The 25,385-nt window shown below is 45.8% G+C and overlaps 1 protein-coding gene across 2 annotated transcripts in view; it reads left to right on the top strand.

Moving 5' to 3' along the window:
- Nucleotides 1-25,385, top strand: part of LOC138454312 (sulfotransferase 2A1-like) — a 496,796-nt gene that overhangs the window by 309,355 nt on the left and 162,056 nt on the right. For both annotated transcript variants that reach the window (XM_069607033.1, XM_069607032.1), the window contains exons 3-4: nucleotides 15,842-16,050; nucleotides 20,139-20,265. In XM_069607033.1, the coding sequence (XP_069463134.1) occupies nucleotides 15,842-16,050; nucleotides 20,139-20,265 (336 nt within the window). The remainder of the gene's footprint in view (nucleotides 1-15,841; nucleotides 16,051-20,138; nucleotides 20,266-25,385) is intronic.

Genomic DNA, 25,385 nt, shown 5'->3' with positions numbered 1-25,385 from the left:
GAGTATGAGGGGTGGTGGGGGGTGTGGGGGGTGGCAGGGGGTGTTGGGTGAGAGGGGTTGGTGGAGACACCCCCATAGTAAATGATACTCTTTTTATTTATTTAATTATTGAATAAATAAATACATATATAATTAGTATGTGTTGAGTATGAGGGGTGAGAGGGTGGTTGGGGGGGTGTGGGGGGGGGTGGCAGGGGGGTGTTGGGTGAGGGGGGGTTGGGGGGACCCCCCCCATAGTAAATGATACTCTTTTTGGCTATTTATTTATTGAAAAAAAAAAAAAAAAATTAATATAATGTGTTGAGTATGGGGGTGGGAGGGTGGTGGTGGGGGTGTGGGGGGGGTTGCAGGGGGGTGTTGGGTGAGGTGTTGATAGTTCTAAGTGACATTTTTTTTGTCGACATTTTTTTTTCTAAAAAATGACTTTTTACATTATAAGTATAGGATGTCGACATTATTGTTTTCGACATTTTTTTTCGACATTTTTGTTTGTCGACATTTTTGTTTCGAAATTATGACTATAAACCACAGAAAAGATAATCGTTTGTCGGTTCAGCAGATAGAGGGCATGAAGTGGCGACCGAGTTTATATGCTTTTCTCCCGTGTTGTCAATCCACATCTGAGAGTTCTGCAACAACATCTCGTCTGATGTTGTTCGAAAAGGAGGATGATTTTGAGGAAGAGTGTAAGCGGAATTGATGGGCAGTGCAAATTCGTCTGCACATATCACTCGCTCCTGATTGGACAGTGATTGATCCATAATCCCAACAGGGGCAGACTTGCGTGTATTTTTAGCCATGGCCACTCCCCCCTCACTTTCACTAATGTCAACATTACTCTGTTTGTTTGCGCGCCATGCCAATATGCGCAAAGGTAGGGGCTGTCGCTGACTCAATTCAGCAGTGGTGCAGCTTGCGCCGCATGCACAGATACAGTTACAAGACATACTGCCGTATTCTACTTCTCTACCCTTGTGTGGATTATTAACACAGTATTCCACGCCATCGCCGTGCATGACGGTAACCTTAGAAGCTGACGTGGCTGTACCATGACTGGTGCAATCTGCATGTTAGTGACAATACCTCTTAGTGAAGTTGTAGACTCAGGCAGAGTTTTCAACAGAGGCAGTGAGGCCTCGTATACTGTTGCAGACACAGTTGTTTTCACTGAGAGAGGTGACATAACAATGATCGGGTCTTCCGATTCAGACGCGCATGAAAAATAGCAACTTACTTGTGCTTGACATGTCCGATCTCCTGTTTCCGCTTCAGCCAAACCATCACGTTTTCGCTGAGCTCGAGTTCTTATTGGAGTGTTTGCCATTAGCTCCTACTCCAGGTCTCGGACTCGGTCTCAGGTATCAGTTCCGCTGCGGTAAATAGCAGGTACACGAATCGCCAAACAGCCGAACAGCAGCTCTAAGCCCTTTCTCCTCAGGGCTTTACGCTGCAAGAGTGAATGAGGCGACCTTATGTAGTCAGCTGACTCGCTGGCTGACTATGTTGTTAAAGGCAAATGCACCTCGCAAATACAAAAGAAAGTTCCTCTGTGGTTTCTTCACTCGCCACAGCCTAACAGCAGCTCTCAGCCCTTTCTCCTCAGGGCTTTATGCCGCAGGGCGAATGAGGCGGCCTTATGTAGTCAGCTGACTCGCTGGCTGACTATGTTGTTAAAGACACACGCACCTCGCGAATACAAAAGAAAGTTCCTCCATGGTTTCTTCACTCGCCACAGCCTAACAGCAGCTCTCAGCCCCTTCTCCTCAGGGCTTTACTGGTTTGGTGTTTGGGAAAGGCCCCAGGTCTGCACAAAAAATGTAAGCGGCATAGGTTCATGAATGTGGCATACTTGTTGGGGTCGCCTGTGAAACGTTCCGGTGGGGCCAGAGGAACTGCTCCTGGAAGAACCACCTGGACTTGGTGGTGACTGTTGTGATATGGGAGTAGGTCCTGGCAATGGAACCTGGCCAGCTTGTACCTGGAATAAATGTCTTTCCAAGCCATCAGTACGCGCTTGCTTCACAATAAGGTCCCTTCTTAAGGCATTGGTTTCCTGCCTGGAAGCATGAACTTCAGCCCGTAATTCACCCAAAAGTTGGGCCAATAGGTCCGTCTCTGAGGTTTCCATAACGCCCAGGCAGAGATTCGTAGAGGCTTCACGCTCTGTTACGCTCACCTAGTCTCTGTGGGGACGTTGGGGCACGGTTGCAGCCCTCCCAGGAAGTAGGACCCCCCAATCTGCTTCCTCCCACTGCTGCTGTGATGAATTGGAACCCTGCTCCTGCGTAAATATGAGAGGACGTAAGTTTACTGACCAGGGAGTGAATTCCCTCTCAAAACCTTCCTCCCATTGTGTTGTGAGCATCCATCGTCCCATTAAGGCTCACCTGTAGATTATTAATGGCAAACTCTCCATCCTGCTACTTCTGGCAGAGGCGCATGTAGAATGAGGACCGAGTTCCTTCACTGGTCCATTATACGTGGTGTCCAGTCCAGCTGCAACGATTCCATGCCTTTCTAGTAAGTGTCTTTCTGTTTTCTGTTTGTCGTGAAGTATTGGTATTGTCTTGTTCTCAGCCGGTTGTCAGCTCTGTAACAATGTGTATCTTTCTCCCCACGTAGGTGTGATTGCGGTCCAGCAGAGCAACAGACCCCGAAGTGACTGCTGATGAGGAGCAGAGGGTTCTGCAGTGGTCCGGCAGCAGGTAAGTGTGTTTTTAAGGACAACCGCGAAGAATTTTGCAAGCGCAATCTTAAACTGCAGGTTCATATGTCTAACCTTGTCTATTGTCCTTTTACAGGCCATGCCCACTAGCTCAGTCCTGCCTGCCACACCCTGCCCCTCCTTGAATTGCACGTGAAACTGAAGAGAGATAGAAGACCACACCCGGACTGGTTGCACACAAGTGGAAAGTTCTTGAAATCTTGCCCATAATAAAACAGTCTTGTTTCTGTTTCAAGCACTCCTGCCCATAATAAAGAGAGTCTTGCTTATGTTTTTCCATGAGCCTGGCGCCAAAGGCGCCAGGACTGAGTCCAACCGGGCCCTCAATTCACTTGGGCATTAAGGTAATACCTCCAACTTGCATAATAATAATATACTCTTTGTATACTTACCATTTGGGGCACAGCATTTATTATGACTTTCCATGTTCTAGGGATCCAGCCCACAGCCACTTCTCCTACTTTTACAAGTTGGGTAGGAGGACCCACACCACCACTAGGGCTTCCCTCCTCAATCAGGCTGAGTCTACAACTCAGCCAGCAGTCTACCTTTGGACTACCACTTAATCACCTGCCCCGCCACAGCTCTATTCTACTAAGCACTGAGTAATGCTCTCAGCATTACTTTAGGTGAGTTGTTTTGGCTTCTGGAACTGCACTGGATCTGTCACTATGTGTAGATATTTACCTCTTAACCCCCCAAGCACCTAGCTGCTTTATTTTACACATTTTCCATTCTTTTGCTTGTACTTTATACAGAGTGACCTGACTCTCATGGCCCCAGAAGAAGGCTTCAATCATCTCAGCCGAAACGTCAGCAGCACCTATGCCCACATTCCCCTGGGCCCTTATTAATGGCTGCACCGATATTTCTAACATACTATTTAGACGTAGACCATCCACAAGGTCGTATTCTAGCCGGGCATAGGAGATCCTTCATCAAGGTCTCCCTCTCTTAAAACTCATTAATTCATCGAATTCAGCTTCATGTTGTTTTTCACCTACTTATGAGTTGTCTTTCATATGTTTTAGCGCATTCATCACACCCTGAAATTATCATGCTTGTGTATTTTACTTTGGGCACAACTGTGTATATCACTAATTGTTGCACAACTATGCATTTCACTAATTGTTTTCTATAAAAAAAGAAAAAAAAGCTAAGGAATCAGCTAAATAATAAAAAGCTGTAGTACTACATCTGAATGTTATGTGTTTTCACAAGTAACTTGCTTTTGGTATAAATGGTGAATGCCCCATTTAGATGGGTGTTCACAAGGGTTTAAACAAACTTGTATTTAAACTGATTTGCAAATATTTGAATTTTAGAGGGTAGGACTACTCCCCAGTTACAGTGTTTTGACAGCCCTTCAGTCCTCCCCGTCCCTGGGCAGCCTCTTTTTGTTCAACTAGTACGGTAGTCGCCTGTCTGTTTCCATTTCCTTCCCACTTTCCCCCTCATTTCCTTATGTATGTCTTAGGTCTTGCACTATCTGAAATGTCATCAGGCTGAGTATGATAGTTCATTTCACATCCTTACTGTTCATGGCCTGTAAAAATGTCCTAGTATTTTCCCTTGTTCCCTCCCTTGCCTTAAAGCACTTTGAAACACATTGTTTATAGGCACTATATAAATAAACCAGCAGAGTGACAGAGAGGGACAGTCCTGCCAGACTGTCTGTGCAGAGCGGTGTGAATTGCAGTCTGTCTCCTCTTCATAGCTGTGGGTGGACTAACTATACAAAAATTGTTTCCTGCCGCGGAGTGGCCGTGGAGTGACAGAGAGTGACATTCCTGTAGTCCTGCGTGGCCTGTGTGGGCTGCAACACTCTTTCTGTCTTGTGCATGGCCCCGGGTCTGTTCAGAACATTGGTTTCCTTCTGTGCTACTGAAATGGAGGCAGGCCGTGTGCTACGGAGTAAGAAGACGCGGGACCCAGAGAAAGCAAGAGCCTGCATATTGCTCCCAGTCATGGGAAGCGATCCATCAGAGGACCTGTGTGTGGCGAAAAACAGCACAGTGTGTCCAGATCGAAAGAGGGAAGGCACGGAATCTATTGCATCAAAGGACTTGCCCCTACTTACACCTGCATCGATGGGGGAGATGGCAGAGACGGCGGAGGTGGAGGAAGGTAAGGCACTTTCCGGTGCATGGTCACTGAGTTCACACAAGCTCCCTAACTCGCCCCTTAACTCGCAACTAAGCCGAATATTCTTACCATCAGATGGCGTTGTGCACCCCGAGGGATTGGTGAGCGGTGCAGAGGAGAGTGCGACAATGGGACCTCCCTCCCTCGTTCAAACTGAGACTGAAGCCAAAGAGGTGTTTCAAGGGGGAGGAGAGGGAGGAGCACTCCCTGGTGGCACAGTAAGGATCGAGGCCATGAACCCGGATTTGGCAGAGCAGAAAGACTTGGGGAGCAGATTACCAAACAAAAGCCCTGCATCAGACGCCACTGAGTCGGCATCATCTCTCGCAGCTCCAGATGGGTTCACGCTACCATTAAAAGAAAGAAAGAGAGATGAGTCAACTTAAGACAAGTAGTAAAAGTCCCACATCAACTACAGTTCCAACTAGTACTGATGTGAATCCCCCAGTGAAAGTGTTGGCTCAGATACACACCTCTCTATCCTCTCTTGATAATACATCTATAATACAGCCTCCCCCAAGCTGCAAAGTCTTATATATGGAGGAGACTGAAATCACAGAGGCAGAGTCTAGCCCTCAGACAAATATTGTTTGGGGAAAGAAGTGGTTCCCCCGAAGCCCACTGAAGCCGACTAAAGATTGGGTTAAAGGGGGAACAATCGATCTATCAGCGGAAGACAAAGTCGCCTGTGTGGCTTCGAGAAACCCCCTGCCAACGGTATGTGCAGAACCCTCATCGGAACTGGTGAACCTCTTAAAAATTCTGAGGCAAAAAAAGCAGCTTAATGCAAATGCAAAGGTCGGAGGCCTAAATGGGCCCAGGACACCAAAAGGGTGCCGACTGGCAAAACAGACCAGAACAACAGGCAAGATCGCTGAGCACCACCTACCTCCTGTGTTGCAAATATTAAAAACCCATTCACAAACGAACAGAGTGTTCTGAAAAATTAAACCAAAGGGTCAGCTACTTTCGGAAAGTTTGAGAAACTTTTTTTTAAAACAAAAGACTCAAAATGTGAAGTCAACGATGGTTCCACTGCATAACATTTCAGACGCAGAGCTATTGGAGGGAGCGAATGATGCCTTGGAGGAGGAACTCAGCCCCCCACTAGAGACAGCGGATGGGTTGAACAACAACGGCTCACCGATAAGCCTTCAGATATGGAACATACTGCAAGACTTGAGAAGACGAATGTGAGCCAAACAAAGTGTAATTCACTAATTAAGACTTGGCCCAACAAAAGCCCCTTCCTTTAAAGACTACCCTCAACATCTCGAGCAAGAACAAGCGGAGGAGCCAATGGATAAGTTAGGACAAGAATTTGTGAAAAGGGCAGAGGACTGCTCGACCCGATAGGATGCATTAGAGAGTCTAGCTACCGGTATGGGTGGACGGAACCACCATGGAAACAGCAGTCCAAAGACAAATACTGAGCTGACATATGGTGCTCAATCGGGAGTGAAGACAAATCCCACCTTGTTACCCAGCAACACAATCGCTGTTACCCTTAAAAAGGGGGGGCTTGGGCTTTTGGAATGCGTAATCAAGAAGGCCTATCAAAAAACAGAACATACGAAGGACCCGTTAGGAAAAGTGGACATAGTTACTCCTTATCCCTTCCTCCTCGTAGCATCGAAACACCACCACATGAAGGCTGTGTAGTGAAGGAGGGGCCCATTAACCTTCCCTTGCGATCTGTCGAGCAACTAACTCCAAGATGGCAAAACGGGGATATGGGCCGCAAATCTCAAACAGGTCTAAACAGGGTGACATATATTCAAATAGGTACACATTTTTTTTTTCCTATTCCAATATACACATCCTACTCCACTAATAGGAATGTCGATATATATCATAAAATAAAGAGTAAGATGATGGATTTTATCTATTCACACCCATCCACCTCAAATAGGACCCTCTTATAGATTTTCCGGCACTACAAGTCTTGACAACATAGACTGTGTGCAACACTTTAACTTTCAAAAAACATTTTTTATTTATTCAAAATTTTTTAAGTAAAACATAAAACACTACCCTCACCTAACACAGTGCAATTGCTAACACTAAAACCATAGTGACTAAAACTTAGGTCTCAAATTATACACATACACAAGACACAAACGATATCACATAACAAAATACAAAAAACCTCAATGTGTCATTGAAAAACATATGATCCCAACATGTTTCTGTTCTTCAATGCCCCGTTCGGGCGAACATTCTTCAGGGGATAATTTAAAACATCCACTGTTCTCCTCAACACCGTGTTGAATGGGTAGTTTCAGGCAAACAAAGCCTGTAAAGGAAAAGACAGAGGATACTAATGAGTTCTAAAGGGAGGGGAGTACTACAAAATGTAAATGGGAAGTCGGCTCAAACCATGATGCCAACCTCACACGGGTCTAGAACAAATGGACCCCTAAGATTTACCTTCAATTGGTGAATCTCCAATGCACATCTGTAATTGACCAGTATGTTAATCTCTCGCAAATGAGAAACCCAAACCTTCACAGGGCGTCATAGTCCGCCGAGATATCGCAACACCTAAAAGGACAAACCAACTATCAGAAACCATGCACTCTAAATCAGCCAAGAATCACTGAAAAAACTTAAGCTGTGGCACATTCATGCCAGATGTAATGATAATTACCTCCACACAAATTGAGATGCCCACTGCAGGGAACACAGGAAGAATATCCCTGACAGCGCAACAAGGACCAGATCCACAAAATACCAATCTGTAAAACAAAAACGAACAACCTATATCGCTTCTGTAAGTCAAGTTCTCCACCTTCTTCTCTCCATGCATTATCAGAACTGGGGTGCATCATAGTGTGTAATTGTACAGTGAAAACACCACTAATCAGCTGAGTACCGTGTCTAAACCGGTGCAGTTCTTATGGGGCACCACCCCATTCACAGACCAAATGGTGACATGCAGCATGAAATGAGGTGTAAATCCAATGCCGCTATAAAACACTCACATGCCGTACAATATAGAAACCGCTAATCAACTGTGTCCTTTGTCTGTATCAGTGCACTTTCACTGTGGCTACAACCCCGTCATGGAACAAAAAGTAACATGCAGCGTGAAATGTTGTAAAAATACAGTACATTCTAGTGAGGTCCGTGTTAAAATGGCCACTCTATTCTCATGAGCGTGTGCTCTTTTGACCAGTTGAGTCCCTTTTCTGTGTTTACTCCCGAGGTGGGAGCAGGAGCCATTTAGACAGCGCTGCCGCGCTTGCAAATATCTACTGGTGAGACGGCCGATGTGTTGTCACGGCTTGTTGCTTTACGGCTTGTTAGCAACCCGGTTCGTGTAGGAAGCACGTACAATTTGAACGTGAGCATGTTAGTGTCAGGAGGATGCGTGTACTGTATTTTTACAACATTTCACGCTACATGTTACTTTTTGTTCCATGACAGAGTTGTAGCCACAGTGAAAGTGCACTTATATAGACACAGGACACAGTTGATTAGCGGTTTCTATATTGTACGGCATGTGAGTGTTTTATAGCGGCATTGGATTTACACCTCATTTCATGCTGCATGTCACCATTTGGTCTGTGAATGGGGTGGTGCCCATAAGAACTGCACCGGTTTAGACACGGTACTCAGCTGACTAGTGGTTTTTTCACTGTACAATTACACACTATAATGCACCCCAGTTCTGCTAATGCATGGGGGGAAGAAGGTGGAGAACTTGACTTACACAGGCGATATAGGTTGTTCGTTTTTGTTTTACAGATTGGTACTGTGAATTGCCATAGAATTTTATGGATCTGGTCCTTGTTGCGCTGTCAGGGATATTCTTCCTGTGTTCCCTGCAGTGGGCATCTCTACTTGTGTGGAGGTCATTATCATTACATCTGGCATGAATGTGCCACAGCTTAAGTTTTTTCAGTTATTCTTGGCTGATTTAGAGTGCATGGTTTCTGATAGTTGGTTTGTCCTTTTAGGTGTTGCGATATCTCGGCGGACTATGACGCCCTGTGAAGTTTTGGATTTCTCATTTGCGAGAGATTAACATACTGGTCAATTACAGACGTGCATTGGAGATTCACCAATTGACGGTAAATCTTAGGGGTCCATTTGTTCTAGACCCGTGTGAGGTTGGCATCATGGTTTGAGCCGACTTCCCATTTACATTTTGTAGTACTCCCCTCCCTTTGGAACTCATTAGTATCCTCTGTCTTTTCCTTTACAGGCTTTGTTTGCCTGAAACTACCCATTCAACACTGTGTTGAGGAAAATAGTGGATGTTTTAAATTATCCCGTGAAGAATGTTCGCCCGAAAGGGGCATTGAAGAACAGAAACATGTTGGGATCATATGTTTTTTAATGACACATTGAGGTTTTTTGTATTTTGTTATGTGATATCGTTTGTGTCTTGTGTATGTGTATAATTTGAGGCCTAAGTTTTAGATACTATGGTTTTAGTGTTAGAGGTTGCACTGTGTTAGGTGAGGGTAGTGTTTTATGTTTTACTTAAAAAATGTTGAATACATAAAAAATGTTTTTTGAAAGTTAAAATGTCGCACACAGTCTATGTTGTCAAGACTTGTAGTGCCGGAAAATCTATCAGAGGGTCCTATTTGAGGTGGAGGTGTGTGAATAGATAAAAGCCATCATCTTACTCTTTATTTTATGATATACTAAACAGGGTGACATCAGAACTGTTCTTTAATACTCCAAGACCCAAGGGCAAAATGCTGGACAACTTGCAAGACACAAAATCAACCGATTCATCAAGGAAGCAAGATCTCATTTCAATAATGTCTCCTGTCACGATAGCCCTAGCCCCATTTCCAATCTATTTGAATCTTTAAATGTTTCAATGAAAGACAATACGACCCATATAGCCATGATCCATACAAAACATATTTTCTTGGAGGGCTTTGTGACAGCAATGGCTAAAAACTTGCCACCTGAAAGAAGTTGTCACAATGGGACAAACATTGGGACCCACACTACCGGAGAAAAGTTGATGGAGAAGATTCAGAAGACAACGACTGGAACTTCTCCTCTTTTAAAGACCTCCAAGGTACAGGTACTCGAGGAAAAAATGAAACCTGAAGATTGCTCCAAAAAAGACAAAAAACACTTGACCCGTGAACAGGGAAAACAACAAAAAACAAGGCCCTCTTAGAGAAATGAACGGAAGTGTTCTTCTAAAAACATTGGAATTAACAATAGACCCTAATCAGTCATAGAATTCAAGGGAGCCAAACCAAGTGTGTAAACATTGTGATGGAGGTAATAAAGACTACTTCATCTTCGAGAAGGTAACCCTGTGTCAATCACAAACTAAACCTAATAAGAAGCTAGGGCAAGAACCAGAATCTGTGCCTGGTAAACAAAGAACAGTCTTAAGAAATCCAGCTCAAACTTCAAAGGACATAACCCCCAGATGGTCAAACAAATTTGCTATGGAATCTTCAGTAAAGAACAATTTGGTGATTAGTATACCCTGTGCTGTAACCGAGGTAGAAGACAAATCAGTAGACTTGATGGACATGTCAGTATACTCAGTTGAGAATTCAGCACCGGAAACTTCACCAAAGAGTAGGAGAACCAAGTATGCCTTCAGTTGAGAGGGGAGAAACCCGAGGCAATTCGGAAGAGAGGGAGAGTTCTATAAGTGACAACTTCCTGACTTTATCGGAAAAAAGAAAGCAAATTGAAAGAAGGCTCCGGGGGCACTCTGCAACATCGAACCCCGCTTCTGCCCCAGTAAGCTTACGTCAATTTAACAACTCTCCCAAAAAGGTTAGGAGTAACACACACAAAACACAAGGGGAAAGTAATGACACAACTACAAAACAGAGATTGTAAACAGGAAGGCCTAAAAAGATCAACAATCACAGAAACTACAGGGAAGAAGACAACGGGAACCAAGACTATAGTTCTCGGTCCCGGAGGGGAAGGAACCCACACCCTGTGCGAAAATCCAAGGAGACCTGAGCAAACACTCAAAGCAGCGAACAGACTTTCAAGCTCGAAAGTATGTTACGAAAAAGGAAGAAATTGATCCTAAACAGGAAAACAGTAATACAAATTTTCCATTGTATACCAAATTTACACCTGCTTACTTCAGATGACATAAGAATTGTCGAATTTGGAATCAAACATTGTACAGATATTGTCCTCCTACGTATCTCCTCATCAATTGTGATAAAAATGTTGACTGACTCTATAGAAAACCTTCCTTTTCCCGGATTTGACCTAAAGTTAGATGGCCACTCTGAAACAAGCAAGAGGTCACTTCATAAAGAGACCAGTATTGGTATAAAGGAGGTCAGGGCACCCACCAAGCTCCAAGTTTTGATCGTACCTTTCATGGACCCACCAGAAAAAACATCTAGCATAAAATCGTTCCTTGATCCACTGGATGTGGGTCGGGTGCCCTTGGGACCTATACCATCTGTAAAGATAACATTTGACATGGAGACCAGAAACATCAGCTTATTAAAAACAAACGAGGAAAAGACACCGCTTTTACAAAAGATGGAGGACTGGACTTGGGTTGCAGAAGCTTTGGTAAGGCACAAAGAATAGCCACAATGGAAAAGCGAAACTAAGTGCACATCAAACTCAAACAAAAACTTAAACCATTGGAAACCGCCATATCAAGAATTGAAACTGGCCTCATGGAATACCAGAGGGTTTACCCATTTAACAAGACCTAGCAATGTGGACCTTGGGTTTTACGACATCTTATGCTTACAAGAAACCTGGATTCTAAATACACCCCTCCTTGATGGTTACAAGGTCTTCACAGCCCCGGCTGGAAGAGGATCTAAAGGCCAGCCATTTTCAGGCCTGCTGGTAGCTCTAAAAGTGTGATCGGGGCTGAAAGGGGGGGACTTGTGCTCAGACTTGCACTGCTTGGCAATGCTAGCAAACTGGGCATATGCCCTGGGTCATCTGGTTGAGGACAGTTTTGGGAACATGGCCATCATAACTTGTTATTGGAACCCGCTTTCTATCTCAAACAAAAACCTTTTGGAGAAAATTAACACTATTATGGAAGACGTACTGGAAAATGTTAACGTCAAATATATAGTGATCTGTGGAGACTTGAATGCTGGATGCACAGAACCAGCCTTGAGGGAGAAAAAGAAACACCTTAACCCCTCATCAAGCAAGAGAGTAAAGGTTTGGGTAAAAACAATGAAGTCCTGGGATATGCACTAGGTAACAACAAGTGAACAGTTAGCCTCCAAATCGATTCCGACATGGGAAAGAGGTGATCAATCAGCAGATCTGGACTACATTTTTGTCTCAAGAGTCCTGTCACAAATTATTTCAACCTTCAACGTAATAAAAACTGCAAACAGTAACCACAACCTTCTATACATCAAGTGGACTGGTGACCCAAAATACCCAGCAGAAGTAATGTAAAAGAATTGGAGGTGAACACCACGGCGAACCGCCTGAGTCTAAAACCTAAAGACATTGCAGCAATCACAAAGAAATATACTGAAAATATGAAAGGAAAAGTAGATCTGTTGGATCGAGTGGGGTACGTGCCCCTGTTGTATCAATACAACAGAAAGAACTCACTGAAACCAAAGATCAAAAGGCCACACAGCCATGAGTATGACCCGATATTGGTAGAAAAAAGGCAACTGATGCAATGTATAAAAAGAAAGTCGGCTCTCTCAATTGAAAAGAGTGTTAAAGACCATGCAGTGAGAGTGCTCAAAGAATATACATCTTGGATCATTGCAAGACAGCATGTTATGATCCAACAAGATTCAGAAACTATGCTGAGGGCGTTAAGTGGGAGAGGCCCTACTAATTTTTGGACATTGATCAAACAAACTCCAATTGGTATAAACGACACTCAACAGAACCATGTGAGTGAATCAGCCTGGATTGTCGACTTCTTAGAGCTGTGTCATGGTCTTCCTCTCCCAAGAGAAACTGTGGAAACATCACAACATACTGGGGCCTGGCCATTGCAGTACGCAGTGGATAAAATCTTGGGAAAAATCAAGAAGCTCAATCAATCGAGAGCGTCGGGCCGGATGGCCTTACTAGATTTATACTGAGAGAAAATCCGGAAGAATGGTCAGTCTTCATATACGCTGTACTTAAGAACGTTGCCACACAGCAAACAATTCCAGAATCATGGAAATCAGCAATAATTGTCCCTTTTTTTAAAAGGGGGGCAAAAGAGGACCCGCAAAACTACAGGCCCATTGCACTGTTAGATGTTGTGGGAAAGATTTTTGGCTCATTTCTATTGGAGAAGTTCCTTGAATGGACAAGGTTGTCTAATTCCATTGACCCCTTGCAAACGGGCTTTGTAAAAAAAGTAGGAACCATCCCAAATATCTTTGTATTAAACATCTTGAAAGACAAAGCACATCAAGGCAAGGGAAATATCTTCCTTGCATTTATAGATCTTGTGCAAGCTTTCGACCGTGTGGATCAAAATTTGTTGTGGGCGAAATTGAGGAAAAGGAACTGCCCAAACGAAATAATGGAGCCTCTGATTGCCCTTCATACAGGCACTTCCATCAAAGTTTGTTTAAATCGAGCATGCCTCTTGTCTAAGCCAATTCCAACCTTTCAAGGAGTAAAGCAGGGCTGTACATTGTCGAGCGATCTACAACTTTTTCAACTCTGACATTCAAGGATGTGAATCACAGCTGAGATTGTTTCCTCCCACTATGGGAGAGGAGAACATTCCCAGACTATTGTATGCAGACGACCTGATACTGATTGATCAGACTAAAATAGGCCTGCAAAGGCAGCTGGATAGTCTGCTGAGATATGTAAAATCGAACCGGCTGGAGATAAATTATTAAAAAACCAAGATAATGTTGTTTCAGCCATGATCTCAGAAGAAAGAATCATTCAGTTGGTCATTGGGCACCACTAAAATTGAAAAAGTAGAATAGAAGAGTGAAGATCCCTGTCCAGGACACTCTGAAATCAAAAGCAAAAATGCTGGTGTTCCAAGCAAAACTAATAGACAAGAGATACAGAAGATTTTCTCTTATGGCAGCCATCAAATTCTATAAATCTAAGGTGGTGCCCACCCTGACATACGGGATGGAGGTACTTCCTCAAATTTAAAAAAAACTATGGCCAAAACTAGAAGGATTCATTTGGAAAAATATCCTGAATTTACCACCTTCAACACCAATTCCAGTAATCAGAAGAGAATTGGGCCTCCTTTCTTTGGCTGCAGCAGTGGAATGGAAAGAGCTTGCACAGTTTTGCCAAATTTTGCTACCAAACAGTCTGGCAATTTTTAAGATATTAAATCAAGAAATGACGAAAGATCTGTCACTGCTTTTACGAACTTGGGGTATCAAACTGAAAAAGAAACTAGAAGAACTAGGCTGTAATGAAGAGGTCTTGATGGCACACCCCATGCGAGTGAAAAAGAAACTCATGGAACTTGCCCGGATATGCACTGAAGAGAGCGCAGGGGCCTATAAGTCCGCTGCTGGTTTGCCAGCAGACGCTAGAAAAATAAATCAGCCACGTGCCTACCTCCAGAAGTTCCCTGATAGATCCTTCAGATACACCTTCATGCAAATAGGTTTTAATCTAATCCTAACAAATGAGATTAGACAAATTCGAGACCTCAGTTCATCTAAGACATTGTGCAGATTCTGTCGGAACTTAGTCCAGGAACAAGTGGAGACAATTATACATGTAATTATGGATTGCACCAGTTTGACGGTGCAGTGTGATATTTTACTGAAACCATTCATGATGAAGGTCACCTCAATGAATGATGAAAATGGTTGGGAACACTGATTAACGGAGACAAACAACTTGGACCATTGCAGTGGTATTTTTTATACGGAAAGTTTTCTTCTTAGAAAGTTAATTGAATTGAGGCAGACTTTGATTGTTGATTTAGAATAACGAACTTGTGTGTGCATTTTGTAAAAATTGCTCTGCAATTAAATCAAATAAAAAAAGAATAACAATAAACTATCATATCTTAATCATATCATACAGTCAGCAGCCGTACGGTAAAGCTTCACATGGCCAGGTGCTCCCATAGTGATTCCATAATTGCCTGCATAACCCCCTCTTCCTGCCATCTAACTAGTGTACTTACCTTAAATGTTCTCCTGAGCCCTATGTCTTCAATAGCTGGGGATGCAGGGGACAGGATGGCAGTGAGTCTCGTGAAGGTGCACTACCACACACAAGCACGTTTTTGGGTAAGGGTGAGGCCCTCGGATCTATGTGTAGCTGTCGGTTCTGCCGACAATTGCCATGGGGTTCATGCTTAGCCTCCAGCGCTCCTTCAGCCTCCTCTCTTCTCGTCCTTTTTCTTCCCACCTGCACTGGGTCATCACTCAGCTTCCTTGTGAAGCAGTGTAGGCGGTAAGATGTGTTCCCACCTCCTGTCCAGCACCTAGCCCCTTAGCTGCCAACAGGAGACTGTTGAGGGGAGGCACAATCAGTGGGCTAATTAAAAACAGCTATTGTGACGCTATGTTTACTTACTACATTATCTACTGCCCCTGTATCTGCCAGACCAAGCGAATCCATGGCAGTGCCAGGAGTGTCAAGGAGCTATCTATAGGGTATCCCTTGCAATGCCTAAATTACATGTCTGAGGTTTTAAAAAAAACCATGAATGATTAATAAAGCAACATGATTAAGTAGCTGCTCTATTCACGTTAATGGACAAACTAAACAAAGCCGGTGTCTTGCACATTTTCCATGGCACTAGCCTTAAACGCTTGAATGGATTTAATGTGTTCTGGCAAATAGCCGGACTTATATACAACGCTATCTAAAATTTGATTCTGGCTCCGAAGGGTAACTGGCGTAGATCCTGTGGCAAAGTGCTTGTATCGTCCAGTACCTGGGAATTCTCTTGTCTGGAAAGGAATTAACAAAGCCTAAATAGCTTTAGTGGGATGAGAGGGTTCGGCATCTTTCGAGATGAAGCTCTGTTAACACAGTTCATATCTTCTTCAGGCACCACGTGGATGCAGGAGATCCTGACGCTCATCAACAGCAAAGGAGACCTTTCTCAACACAAGTTAATCCCCAGTTGGGAGCGTGTTCCCTGGGTGGAGCAAACGACGGGACGTGGGTTCCTGGAGAACCGTCCCTCGCCCCGTCTCATCACCTCTCACTTGCAAGCGCATCTGTTTCCGAAATCCTTCTTCAAAACTAAGGCTAAGGTGAGTTGTTCTCTTGGAGACCAGTGGCAACTAAACCTTGTGGTAAGGGCACAGGGTTCCATGTGATATCTTCGCCGCAAAAATATTGCGATGCAAAAATATCGCCATATTTTTGCGGCCAAAATAACACATGGACCCTGCGGGGGACACCTCCACAACCCCCAGATCATTTTTTTATGTGCGGGGGACACCCCGTAATCCCCGCATTTAATATTTTCGCCACCAAAAATATCGCCTATGGCCGTTCCCGACGACCATATGTTGACGAGCATATGTTCAGCGATATTTTTGCTGGCGAAAATATTACCTGATACCGGGCACAGCACCGCTGCAAATCTTATAATACAGTGCTCTAACTCAAATGCAGTGGCCTAAGTGTGTCGAAAGAGGTGAAATATGTGTTTACTCTCCCTCTCAGTCCCACCCTCTCATCTTCCTCTCCCTGATCAAGGTCTGGAAACCAGGCATGGGCGCAATAAAAAATATTCATTCACACAATCTATATTGCATTGGTGGAGTCGGGTGTGGGAAAGCGGGGCTGCCCACTGGTTCACCCTCGGTGGCCAGATTTTGCCCCCCAATCGTCCTGCTATTATTGCCCCCGGCACCAAAAGCTGCCTTCACCACTGCTATATTGCTCAGTGTGTAGAAAAGCCTATTGTTTTATATGTAGCTTATAGTGCACAGCAATGAAGGGGCCAGCACCAAAAAGCAGAGAGGTGAGCTTTGCTGTCTGTGTGACTATATAAACAGTATCAAAGATTGTGTTGATCTCACCGTCACCCATTGCACCGACCATTGGAGTATGCTAAGCTGTGTTGGCCCTGCCTTCATCTGACATGAGAGTTGCACACACATCTTTGCATCTTGGCAGCAAACACTCAACCAACTGAGCTCCATATGTATCTCCAAGTAGCAAGCTTTCAGGAATCCATTCCATAGATTTGGTGCTTGCCCCTCTCAAACTTGAGCCGGACCACCTAAAGTTCCGGAAGCTGCTCAAGACCTTCCTTCTCTCCTCTGCTTTCTCGCTCTCTCTCCCCTGAGTACTGACCTACCTGTCTCCTGCGCCAACTGGTTGCTTGGCTACCCTCAGAGTCTCAGTGGGTACGAGGCACATGCATGATTGGTCTCCCCTGCACTGCCTCCGGGCCTTCGCACTTAGGGGCTGTAACTGTAACCCTACAGTGTACTGCCTCCTTGTCCTTACCCAGAGCCACGCTGCCCTGGCTGCACTTACTCAGAGCAATGCTGCTCTGATTACACTTCCCCTTTCCCACTCCCTGGCACTTCCCCCTGCACATTGTGTTGGCCCACTTGCCCGATCTGAATGACACAAGGCCTTGTAAGATGGTATGTCTTGTCCTCCCTATTTCTTCCTTCACTGGTCTAGTGTACAGGCGTGTTATAAGTGACTTATCATATCATATCACTACAGAAGATGGATCCCAGGCTGTGATGAGATCATAGTGTTGTTCCTCTCCTTCTAGGGTGTCTGATGTCTCCAGTTGCCACCTGTCCCATCTATCTGATGTGGGCCCATGTCAGCACTGCCTGTAGAGACATGTTTGATTGTCAAAAAAACAGGTTCCGACGTGATCCCCCAAAAGCCAACACAATGAACACCACTGAGATGAATAATAACACTACCTAAACACGTTAGCCTCTAGTGTGTTTAATAATTGCCCAATATTGAAGGCGATACCCTTCAGTGGTGAAGGCCATACCTTTTCCCTAATGTGGCAAAGGCGGGCCAGGGGGTAACGTCCACATCAGTGACACTTTCGGGAATTCTTATCAGGCAGCCAGTGTGTTCGATCATTTAAAGCAGCTGAAGTGCAAATAAGCCTGACCTTTTGCTCTGCACCCGTGGGATAAGGAAGGCACCCTATACACGTGCGTCTGTTACTGCCACGTGGGTCAAAGATATTTGGCGCCGATTAGATAAGGCTTTACGTGAATCTGGACAAAAAGGTGACTCGCCTATCATCAACCTTGTTAAAATGTAGCAGTGGCCCGGTGTGCAGCCTATGCTGGCTGCACTTTGACCTGAATTGCCTTATTCTTATGCTTTCTACACCAGTGTTCTTTAAACTGGGAGGCTGCCCCCCACCTCGAAGGATGTCTGGCGGGGGGGGGCAGGGGCAGGGGAGGTGCAGGCCTCACGAAAGGGGATTGAGATGACTGTTTTTAATACAAAAAAAAGGATTAATGTGACTGCTTTTAATAGAAAATATAAGCAGTTGAAAATCTGCTTATATTTTAGAGTCTGCACCCTCCCGCCCCCACTCCTGATAGACAACCTATGGGACCCCTGTAGGGGTCAACCCCATAGGTGGTGGGACGAGAAGCAATATTTGTACTTCGGGTGGGCGGGGGGGGGCGAAGGGGGCTCGGTATGAACAAGTTTGAATAGCACTGTTCTACACAAAGGCCTTATTTGTGTTGCTTTCTTTATTTATACAGCCAAAATGACAACATAACATATAACAGTGCCATTGGGACAGAAACGTTGTTGCAGTCCTTTCCGCAGTAATAAAAAGCAGCTGTAACTCTAAAGAAAACATAGCGAAAATGGAAAGCCCAATCATCCCAGCCATAGTAATTAATTAAGAGTTCAAATGCTCTCCTCAGAGTTGCAGCCAGGGTAAGACTGGGCAAACACACCAGGGGGGGTACCCCAAAGATTCAATGTGTGTAACCGCTGATAAAGTGTCTGTGACCTCCATTTAGAATTCAGTGACAGGGGGACGCAACCAAGCTGGGTGCATGAAATGCGCGCGCCTCTCCTTCTTTACATGAAGGTCATGCACTTGAAGATGGTAGGATCGAATTCACGAGCTTTCAGACGGGAATCAATTATACTGTAGAGTCCCGTGATGCATCTTGTTTGCCAGCATATTTTGGACCATTGTTTATCCTCTACAGCGACAACAAGAGCTAGCTCCCATCTGTTTCTGAGGTCTCCCCACTCTGAGTACTGGCCAGTGCAACTTTGTTGTGAAGAGTGGAGATGGCCCCTGAAGTGGTGGTTGTATTTGATCAGTATTGCAAAAAGGGCCTGTTTACAGGTCCTTTGGCACCCTGGAGAATGCAGCTGATAACTCACCCTTGATGCGCTTATATAGTGCCTACCTCAAATAGATCCTCCAATATGATGAACCCCCTTTTATGGAGCTCACTCATGATACCCATCACAGACGTAAACAGTAACCGCTCTATTCTAACCAGGACAATATATGAAACCCAGGGGATACAGAAGTGTTTATGGTGAAATTTCTGGCATGCCCAACGGGTGACCTCTGTCGTGTCCAGGGAATCCCTTTGGCAAGTTCGGCTTGAGATTTTAGGGGGTGCAGATGAAACATGATTGCAAAGAGTCAAGTGAAACAGATGTGGAATCATGGTGGTCGGAGTATATATTTTGCAACATAATGGGCCTCATTACAAGGTTCGCGGAATGGGTTAACGGGCTCCGCTAATGGAGGCGGACCCGTTGAACACGTTCGGCGAAATTATGAGGTCCCCTCGCGGGACCCGGTAAAAGCGCCTGGTAAAACCAGGTGTCTTTACTGGGTCCCGCGAGGGGACGAGGGAGCTAACAACGGGCTGGTCATAATCGGCCTGTTGTAGCTCCCTCTCCCATTCCCATTGAGCCCTATGGGGGCTCAGATGGGAATGGGGAAGGTCCGGGCCCGGGTTCCCAGAGGAAGGAATTACCGGGCCCTCCGAACTCGGAATGGCCCGGTAATTGCTCATTCTGGGAACCTGGTAATGGAGTCCGGTTTGGCGGCAGCCATGGAGCTAATAGCTCCATGGCTGCCGCCAAACCCGTAATGAGGCCCAATGTGTGTGGTGCATTCCAGGTGCCCAAAACGCCCCAGAAAAATATTGGACTTGTAGATATAAATGCTGAGTCGGGAAGCACCACAATTTCGGCAGAGGGTTTCATGTAAAGGGGGTTGGGCACCCACCCACTCCATGCCCGCTTCACCACCCTGGAAACACCATATCTGGACTTAGCTCATTGCATGCCATGATGTCTTTCACAACTCCCTTGGCATAACACTAAAGCTTTCCTGTTGCAGGTGATCTACACCATGCGCAATCCCAAAGATGTCTGCGTGTCTCTGTACAACTACTGCCAGATAACAAAGTTCCTGGAGTGCATCGAGAATTTTGCCGAATTCCATTCCGTGTTCATTAAAGGTGACGGTGAGTGTTGATCCTGTGATTGGTCCACGCTTTTAAAAATCTTTCCTATGCAAAGGAGACAGGGTTTTGAGAAATGACCTCTTTACTTTAATATGTGTATCTGTTTATATTGATAGTAGTATTATTTGGACACATGCACCTTTGATTCTTTTGGCTAGGAAACGCAGGTGTGTCGCAGTGCATGCACTTAAAAATCACTTAAGCGCATCATAGGTATGGGGAGGTTTAGATGTATATGGGGTTTATTTGTTCAGCTAAGGGGTTAACATAGCGGACATATAATACAAGATGGTGTCATTCCCTCTAGCAAGATATATACATTTGAGGAGTGGGACTTATCGTTGCACAGATGTCGTGGTGGGGGCAGAAACAGAACCAAATTCCTTTGATAAGCAAGAGGAACAGACATAACTCCAGAGCAAAGTGGTAACGAGGGTCCAAGATGGCAGCTAGGGCTTTTATCATCTTTCCCCATGGACCAGGCAAGGAAAAGTCAGAGACTAGGAATGCTGGGAAATGAGAAGGTGGCAGATCAGTAAATCAATGAGACCACTGAGAGAAGGTAGCAGGACTTCTCACTGGTGGGGCAAAGAGTGGGGAGGACTGAGAAGGGGCAGTGATGTAGTATAAAGGGCGATGCTGTGTATTAGGCCTCATAGACCTCCTGTAATAACGAGGGACACACCGAGTGGATTCTTAACATCTTCTTTATTTAACGTACAGGAAGTAAGTGAACTTTTCTTTTTTCCCTCTCCCTCCCCCTTACGTCACGAGTCACGTGGTCGGGCCCACGTGACTCTGTCTCTCTCTTAAAGAGACATTGGCCCTGCAACAACTCCCCCGGACAAATGTCCTTGCTTCGCTATCAGCATTCCTCAACTAAACGTGCTGGCTTCTTCACAATCCTCTGAGGTCGGCTACTTGTGCCTTCATCTGAGTTTTCTTCCGGTTGATCCCCTCTCTTCATTTCCAGCCGGGGTGAGAACCTTGGGGGAGTCCATAGACTGTCTCTGACATCATGTGGCTCTGGATCCGGATCTGGAGGCGGGAGTTTCCAGCTTTCACTTGTCGTTGTATGTGTGAATAACGAGCTGTTTCGAGTTATTTCATTCTCTTCATTTGCAGCTGGCACCATGGTTCCTTTTACTGCGGTAGCTTGGAGAGGGTTTGGAGCAAACTGAGAGTCGGTTTTCCTGACCATTGTTTGTTGTACTAGCACTTCATCTCCTATCTGAAATTCTTTTGGTCGTGCCCCTCTTCTTTCATCTGTCCCTATGCGAGCTTGTTCCTTTCGAACTTCATCTCTTCTTAAGATCTCAGGATCTGCTTCTGGCTGGCTTACTGGATGTCGTATGATTCTTGTGTGAACTTGGTATTTCACCATGAGTTCTGCTTGGGTCTTGTTTGTGGCCTTGTGCGGCGTGTTGCGGTAGTCACAAAGCATGCAGCATAGTCCTTGATGGGGATCAACATTCTCAATTCGGGCTCTCTGTAAGGTCTCCTTGATGGAGGACATGAACCTTTCGGCCATCCCATTGGCCTGGGGCCAGCGAGGTGTGACTTTCTGGTGTCTGAACCCTAGGTGTTTGGCGAATGTTGCGAATTCATGCCCGCAGAACGGCGGACCGTTGTCTGATTTGATGACTTCTGGTATTCCCCATTCGCTCACTGCTTCATCAAAGACGGCTGCTACTTGAGCAAATGCCGTAGATGTGGACCGCTTTACAATCGGGAACCTGGAGTTTTCGTCGATGAATAACCGTAGGTATTCACCTGATTCGTGTGGTCCATAACAGTCTACTGCAACCTTTTCCCACGGATGTTCCGGAATTTGTGTTGGCTGCACTGGTATGGCGGCTTCTGCTCTGGCCGTGCATTGACACGCTACACAGTTTTTTACCCACCGGTCCACCATGGCATCCAGGAAGGGGAACCATACGTGGCAACGTAACTGCCGTTTGGTGTTGTTTGCGCCGCGGTGCCCCTCGTGAGCCGTCTTGATGACTTCTGAATGTAAGGTGGCTGGGACCACTAGTCTGCATCCCCATAGGAGTATGGATTTTTCTATTACAGCCAATTCTGCATTCACTTTTGCTAACCGCTCTAGTTCGTCTCTGCATGCTCCTGGATGCGTTAATAGCTCCCGTCGATAGTCTTTCCACCTGTTGTTTTCAGTGAGACTGATTGCTAGGGCCATGGAAGGGTCTGCAGCCGGGGTCATGCCGTCTGCGGAGAAGATGTGCCCAAAGAATATTAATTTGAACTTGCTGAACTAGCACTTGTCGATGTTGAGGGTGAGACCTGCCTCTTGGATGGCTTTGCAGGTGGCCCAGAGGGCTACATCATGCTCCTGTTTCGATCGGCACACACAAGGATATCGTCACTGTAGTTCAGTGCTCCTCTTATCGGTCGAATGATTTGCCTGATGGCCTCATGAAAGATTTCCGTGGCTGATGATATGCCAAAATGTAAGCGTTTGTAGCGAAAGAGACCATCGTGGGTGGCGAAGGTGGTGATGCCTCTCGATTCCGGCTGGAGTACCATCTGGTTGTACCCTTGATTGAGGTCAAGTTTGGAGAAAAGGATTGATTTATTAAGTTAGACTATCATGTCCTCGATTCTTGGGCCTGGGTGTCGCTCTCTCTGGATGGCAGTGTTGGCCATTCACATGTCTACGCAGAGGGCCTGATCACGACCTCGGCGGTAACGCTAACGCTATTAGCGCGGGGGCTATTAGCGTGACCGCCATAGCCCCCGGCGCTAATAGCACGGGATCACGAGTTGGGCGGACTTGGAAGTCCCCATTCCCCATTGAGCCCATTCGGGAATGCCCCATTCCCCATTGGGCTCAATGGGGAAAATTCGCACTCTTACCGCCGGCGGATTTCCCGCCGGCAGTAATAGCGCGAATTTTCGGCGGATTTCGCCCCAGCCAAGAGCTGGGGCGAAATCCGCTGAAGCCCTGATTCGGCGGACCTTTAAATCCGGTGGTAATAGCGCTACTGCCGGAATTAAGGGTTACTGCCGAGGTCGTGATCAGGCCCAGAGTCTGAGACACCCTTCTTCTTTTGGCACAATCACTAATGGCGAGACCCATGGGGTCACGCTTGATGGCAGTTAAATTATTCCGTCTTCCAGTAGTTGTCTGAGTTCAGCCGACACCGCTGCTTGCAGATGAAATCCAACTCTTCTTGGATGTTGTGGAACGGGTCGGACCGCTGTATCAATATGTAGTTTCACAGGCATGCCTTTCATCTTTTCTAGACCCTTACACATGAGTGGAAATTCGCTCATTATGGTCTCCTTTGTCATGGCACCTACTTGCAAAGGCCAGTTTTGAATGCTGTATATGTGGTCTCTTGTGTCAGGTGCTGGTGCTGTTGAGCAGATAGTGTCACCTTCTCGGACATGTATGTCTATGAGTCCTAGGCAGGAGGCGGTTCGATAGCTCGGGAGACATCTCCCTTTGGTTGGACTTCGAATGACGTGGATGATGGTCAACGTGGAGTGATCACCATGGATGAGTCGGCGTCCAAACGAGCCAATGACTTGTAGGGGACAGCGGCACCTCACTGGAATATCTTGGAGGCTGATGGTGTTAAAGCTGGTTTCTCAGGGATCTAGTGAAACTCCTTTTCACCCATTATGTTTACTGTGGCTCCCTAGTCGACTAGGAAGCAGAAGTGTTTACCACCTATTTCCACTGGCATCTTGGGTACTTCTTGAGCTTCTCTTTCATCCATAATGAGATTGATGTATTCATCCTGAGAATATTGGTCATATTGGTCAACTTTGTGGTCGAATCCCTGCTGCTCTATGCCGTAGTAGTTCTGGTGTGATGGGGATCTGTCATATTTGTCTCTTATGCATGAGACCTGGTTGTGTGTCTCGTTGTCATGTGTCTCAGTATCCTGGTAGATGTCTTCGACCACTCTAACATATCTCCATGGGTTTTGCTGATATGGGCACATTTGATAGGACTGCGCTTGTGGGTTTCTGTTGAATGTCTTGTATTGTGGGGTCGTTGGTATTCGTGGTGTTGGAAAAGGTCTGCCTTCTCTGCAGACTGACTGAAAATGGCCTTCCCTGCCGCAGTTTCCACATCTTTGTGAGAGTGCGGGCCAGGTCCCTGCATGGGGAAAAGCCATCCCACAACGGTAACACTGTCGTTGTGTCCTTGGAGTAGCCACATAGCTGGTGTTATAAGGTCTCTCTGTTGTTCTTGTGTTGCGTGGTTGTATCACTGCTTTTGTTTCATTCTTGTCCTGTTTCGCTGAGGTGCTGCCTGCTATCTGGGCTACCTGCTTGTCGACCCTTTCTAGGATTCTGGCCATCTCACTGACCTCTTCAATCGTGAGTGGCCTCTTAAGGAGTTGCTTTTTTAGGGTTTGAGACACGCATCCCTCAATGACTCGTAGGCGGATGGCCTCATCTAGCGAGAAGACATGAAATTGACAGTGTGCACCTTTTATTCGTTGGTGAGTGATGAATTCATCGACTGTTTCATTAATTCTTTGGGTACATTGGTTAAACATGTACCTTTCGTAATCCCTGTTGGGATCAATTACCAGTCTCTTGTTCACAGCAGTGATTAGCGCTGGAAGGTCAGTTTGTTCGGCAGCTGGGATAGTCTTGATAAGTATTTTGACTTCAGTCCCTGCTAGATTGAGGAACATGTTTCGCAGTCTCAGTGAGTTCTCTTCTCCTGCAGCTGCTATAAAGGTGTTGAAGTCTTCTAGCCATTCCACCCACCTCAGACCTTTGTTGGCCTGTGGCGTCATGGAGAAGGGGGGTGGCATGCGCCACGCAGTGGCAGCCGTGTTCCCGGTGGGGGCCGGAGGAGTTGGGGCTTGTTGCACTGGTGGAGAGCTCATGGTGGTGGTGGTCGCCTTGGTGCTGAGGACGGCTGTAGTTACTTTTGTAGGCTGTGGTGTGATGGTCCTGCAAGTGCGTGCGTGTCCTGTGGCATCAGGTAGGTTGCTTTGTGGCTTTCTCGGGCTTGAGTCACGTGGGATGGTCAGGCTATTGTGGTGTGCAGTGGGGCTGTTGCACACTCTTGTGGGGTCTTTGTTAGTCTTGCCCCTTTAGTTGCAATTGCTCAATAGCAGTGGGGGGAAAAA

This window comes from Ambystoma mexicanum, chromosome 1p (assembly GCF_040938575.1).
Source record: "Ambystoma mexicanum isolate Mex_15411 chromosome 1p, UKY_AmexF1_1, whole genome shotgun sequence".
In the NCBI taxonomy this organism is placed as follows: domain Eukaryota; kingdom Metazoa; phylum Chordata; class Amphibia; order Caudata; family Ambystomatidae; genus Ambystoma; species Ambystoma mexicanum.
The sequence above is the reverse complement of the archived record's forward strand: the minus strand, read 5'-3'. Positions and strand labels throughout refer to the sequence as shown.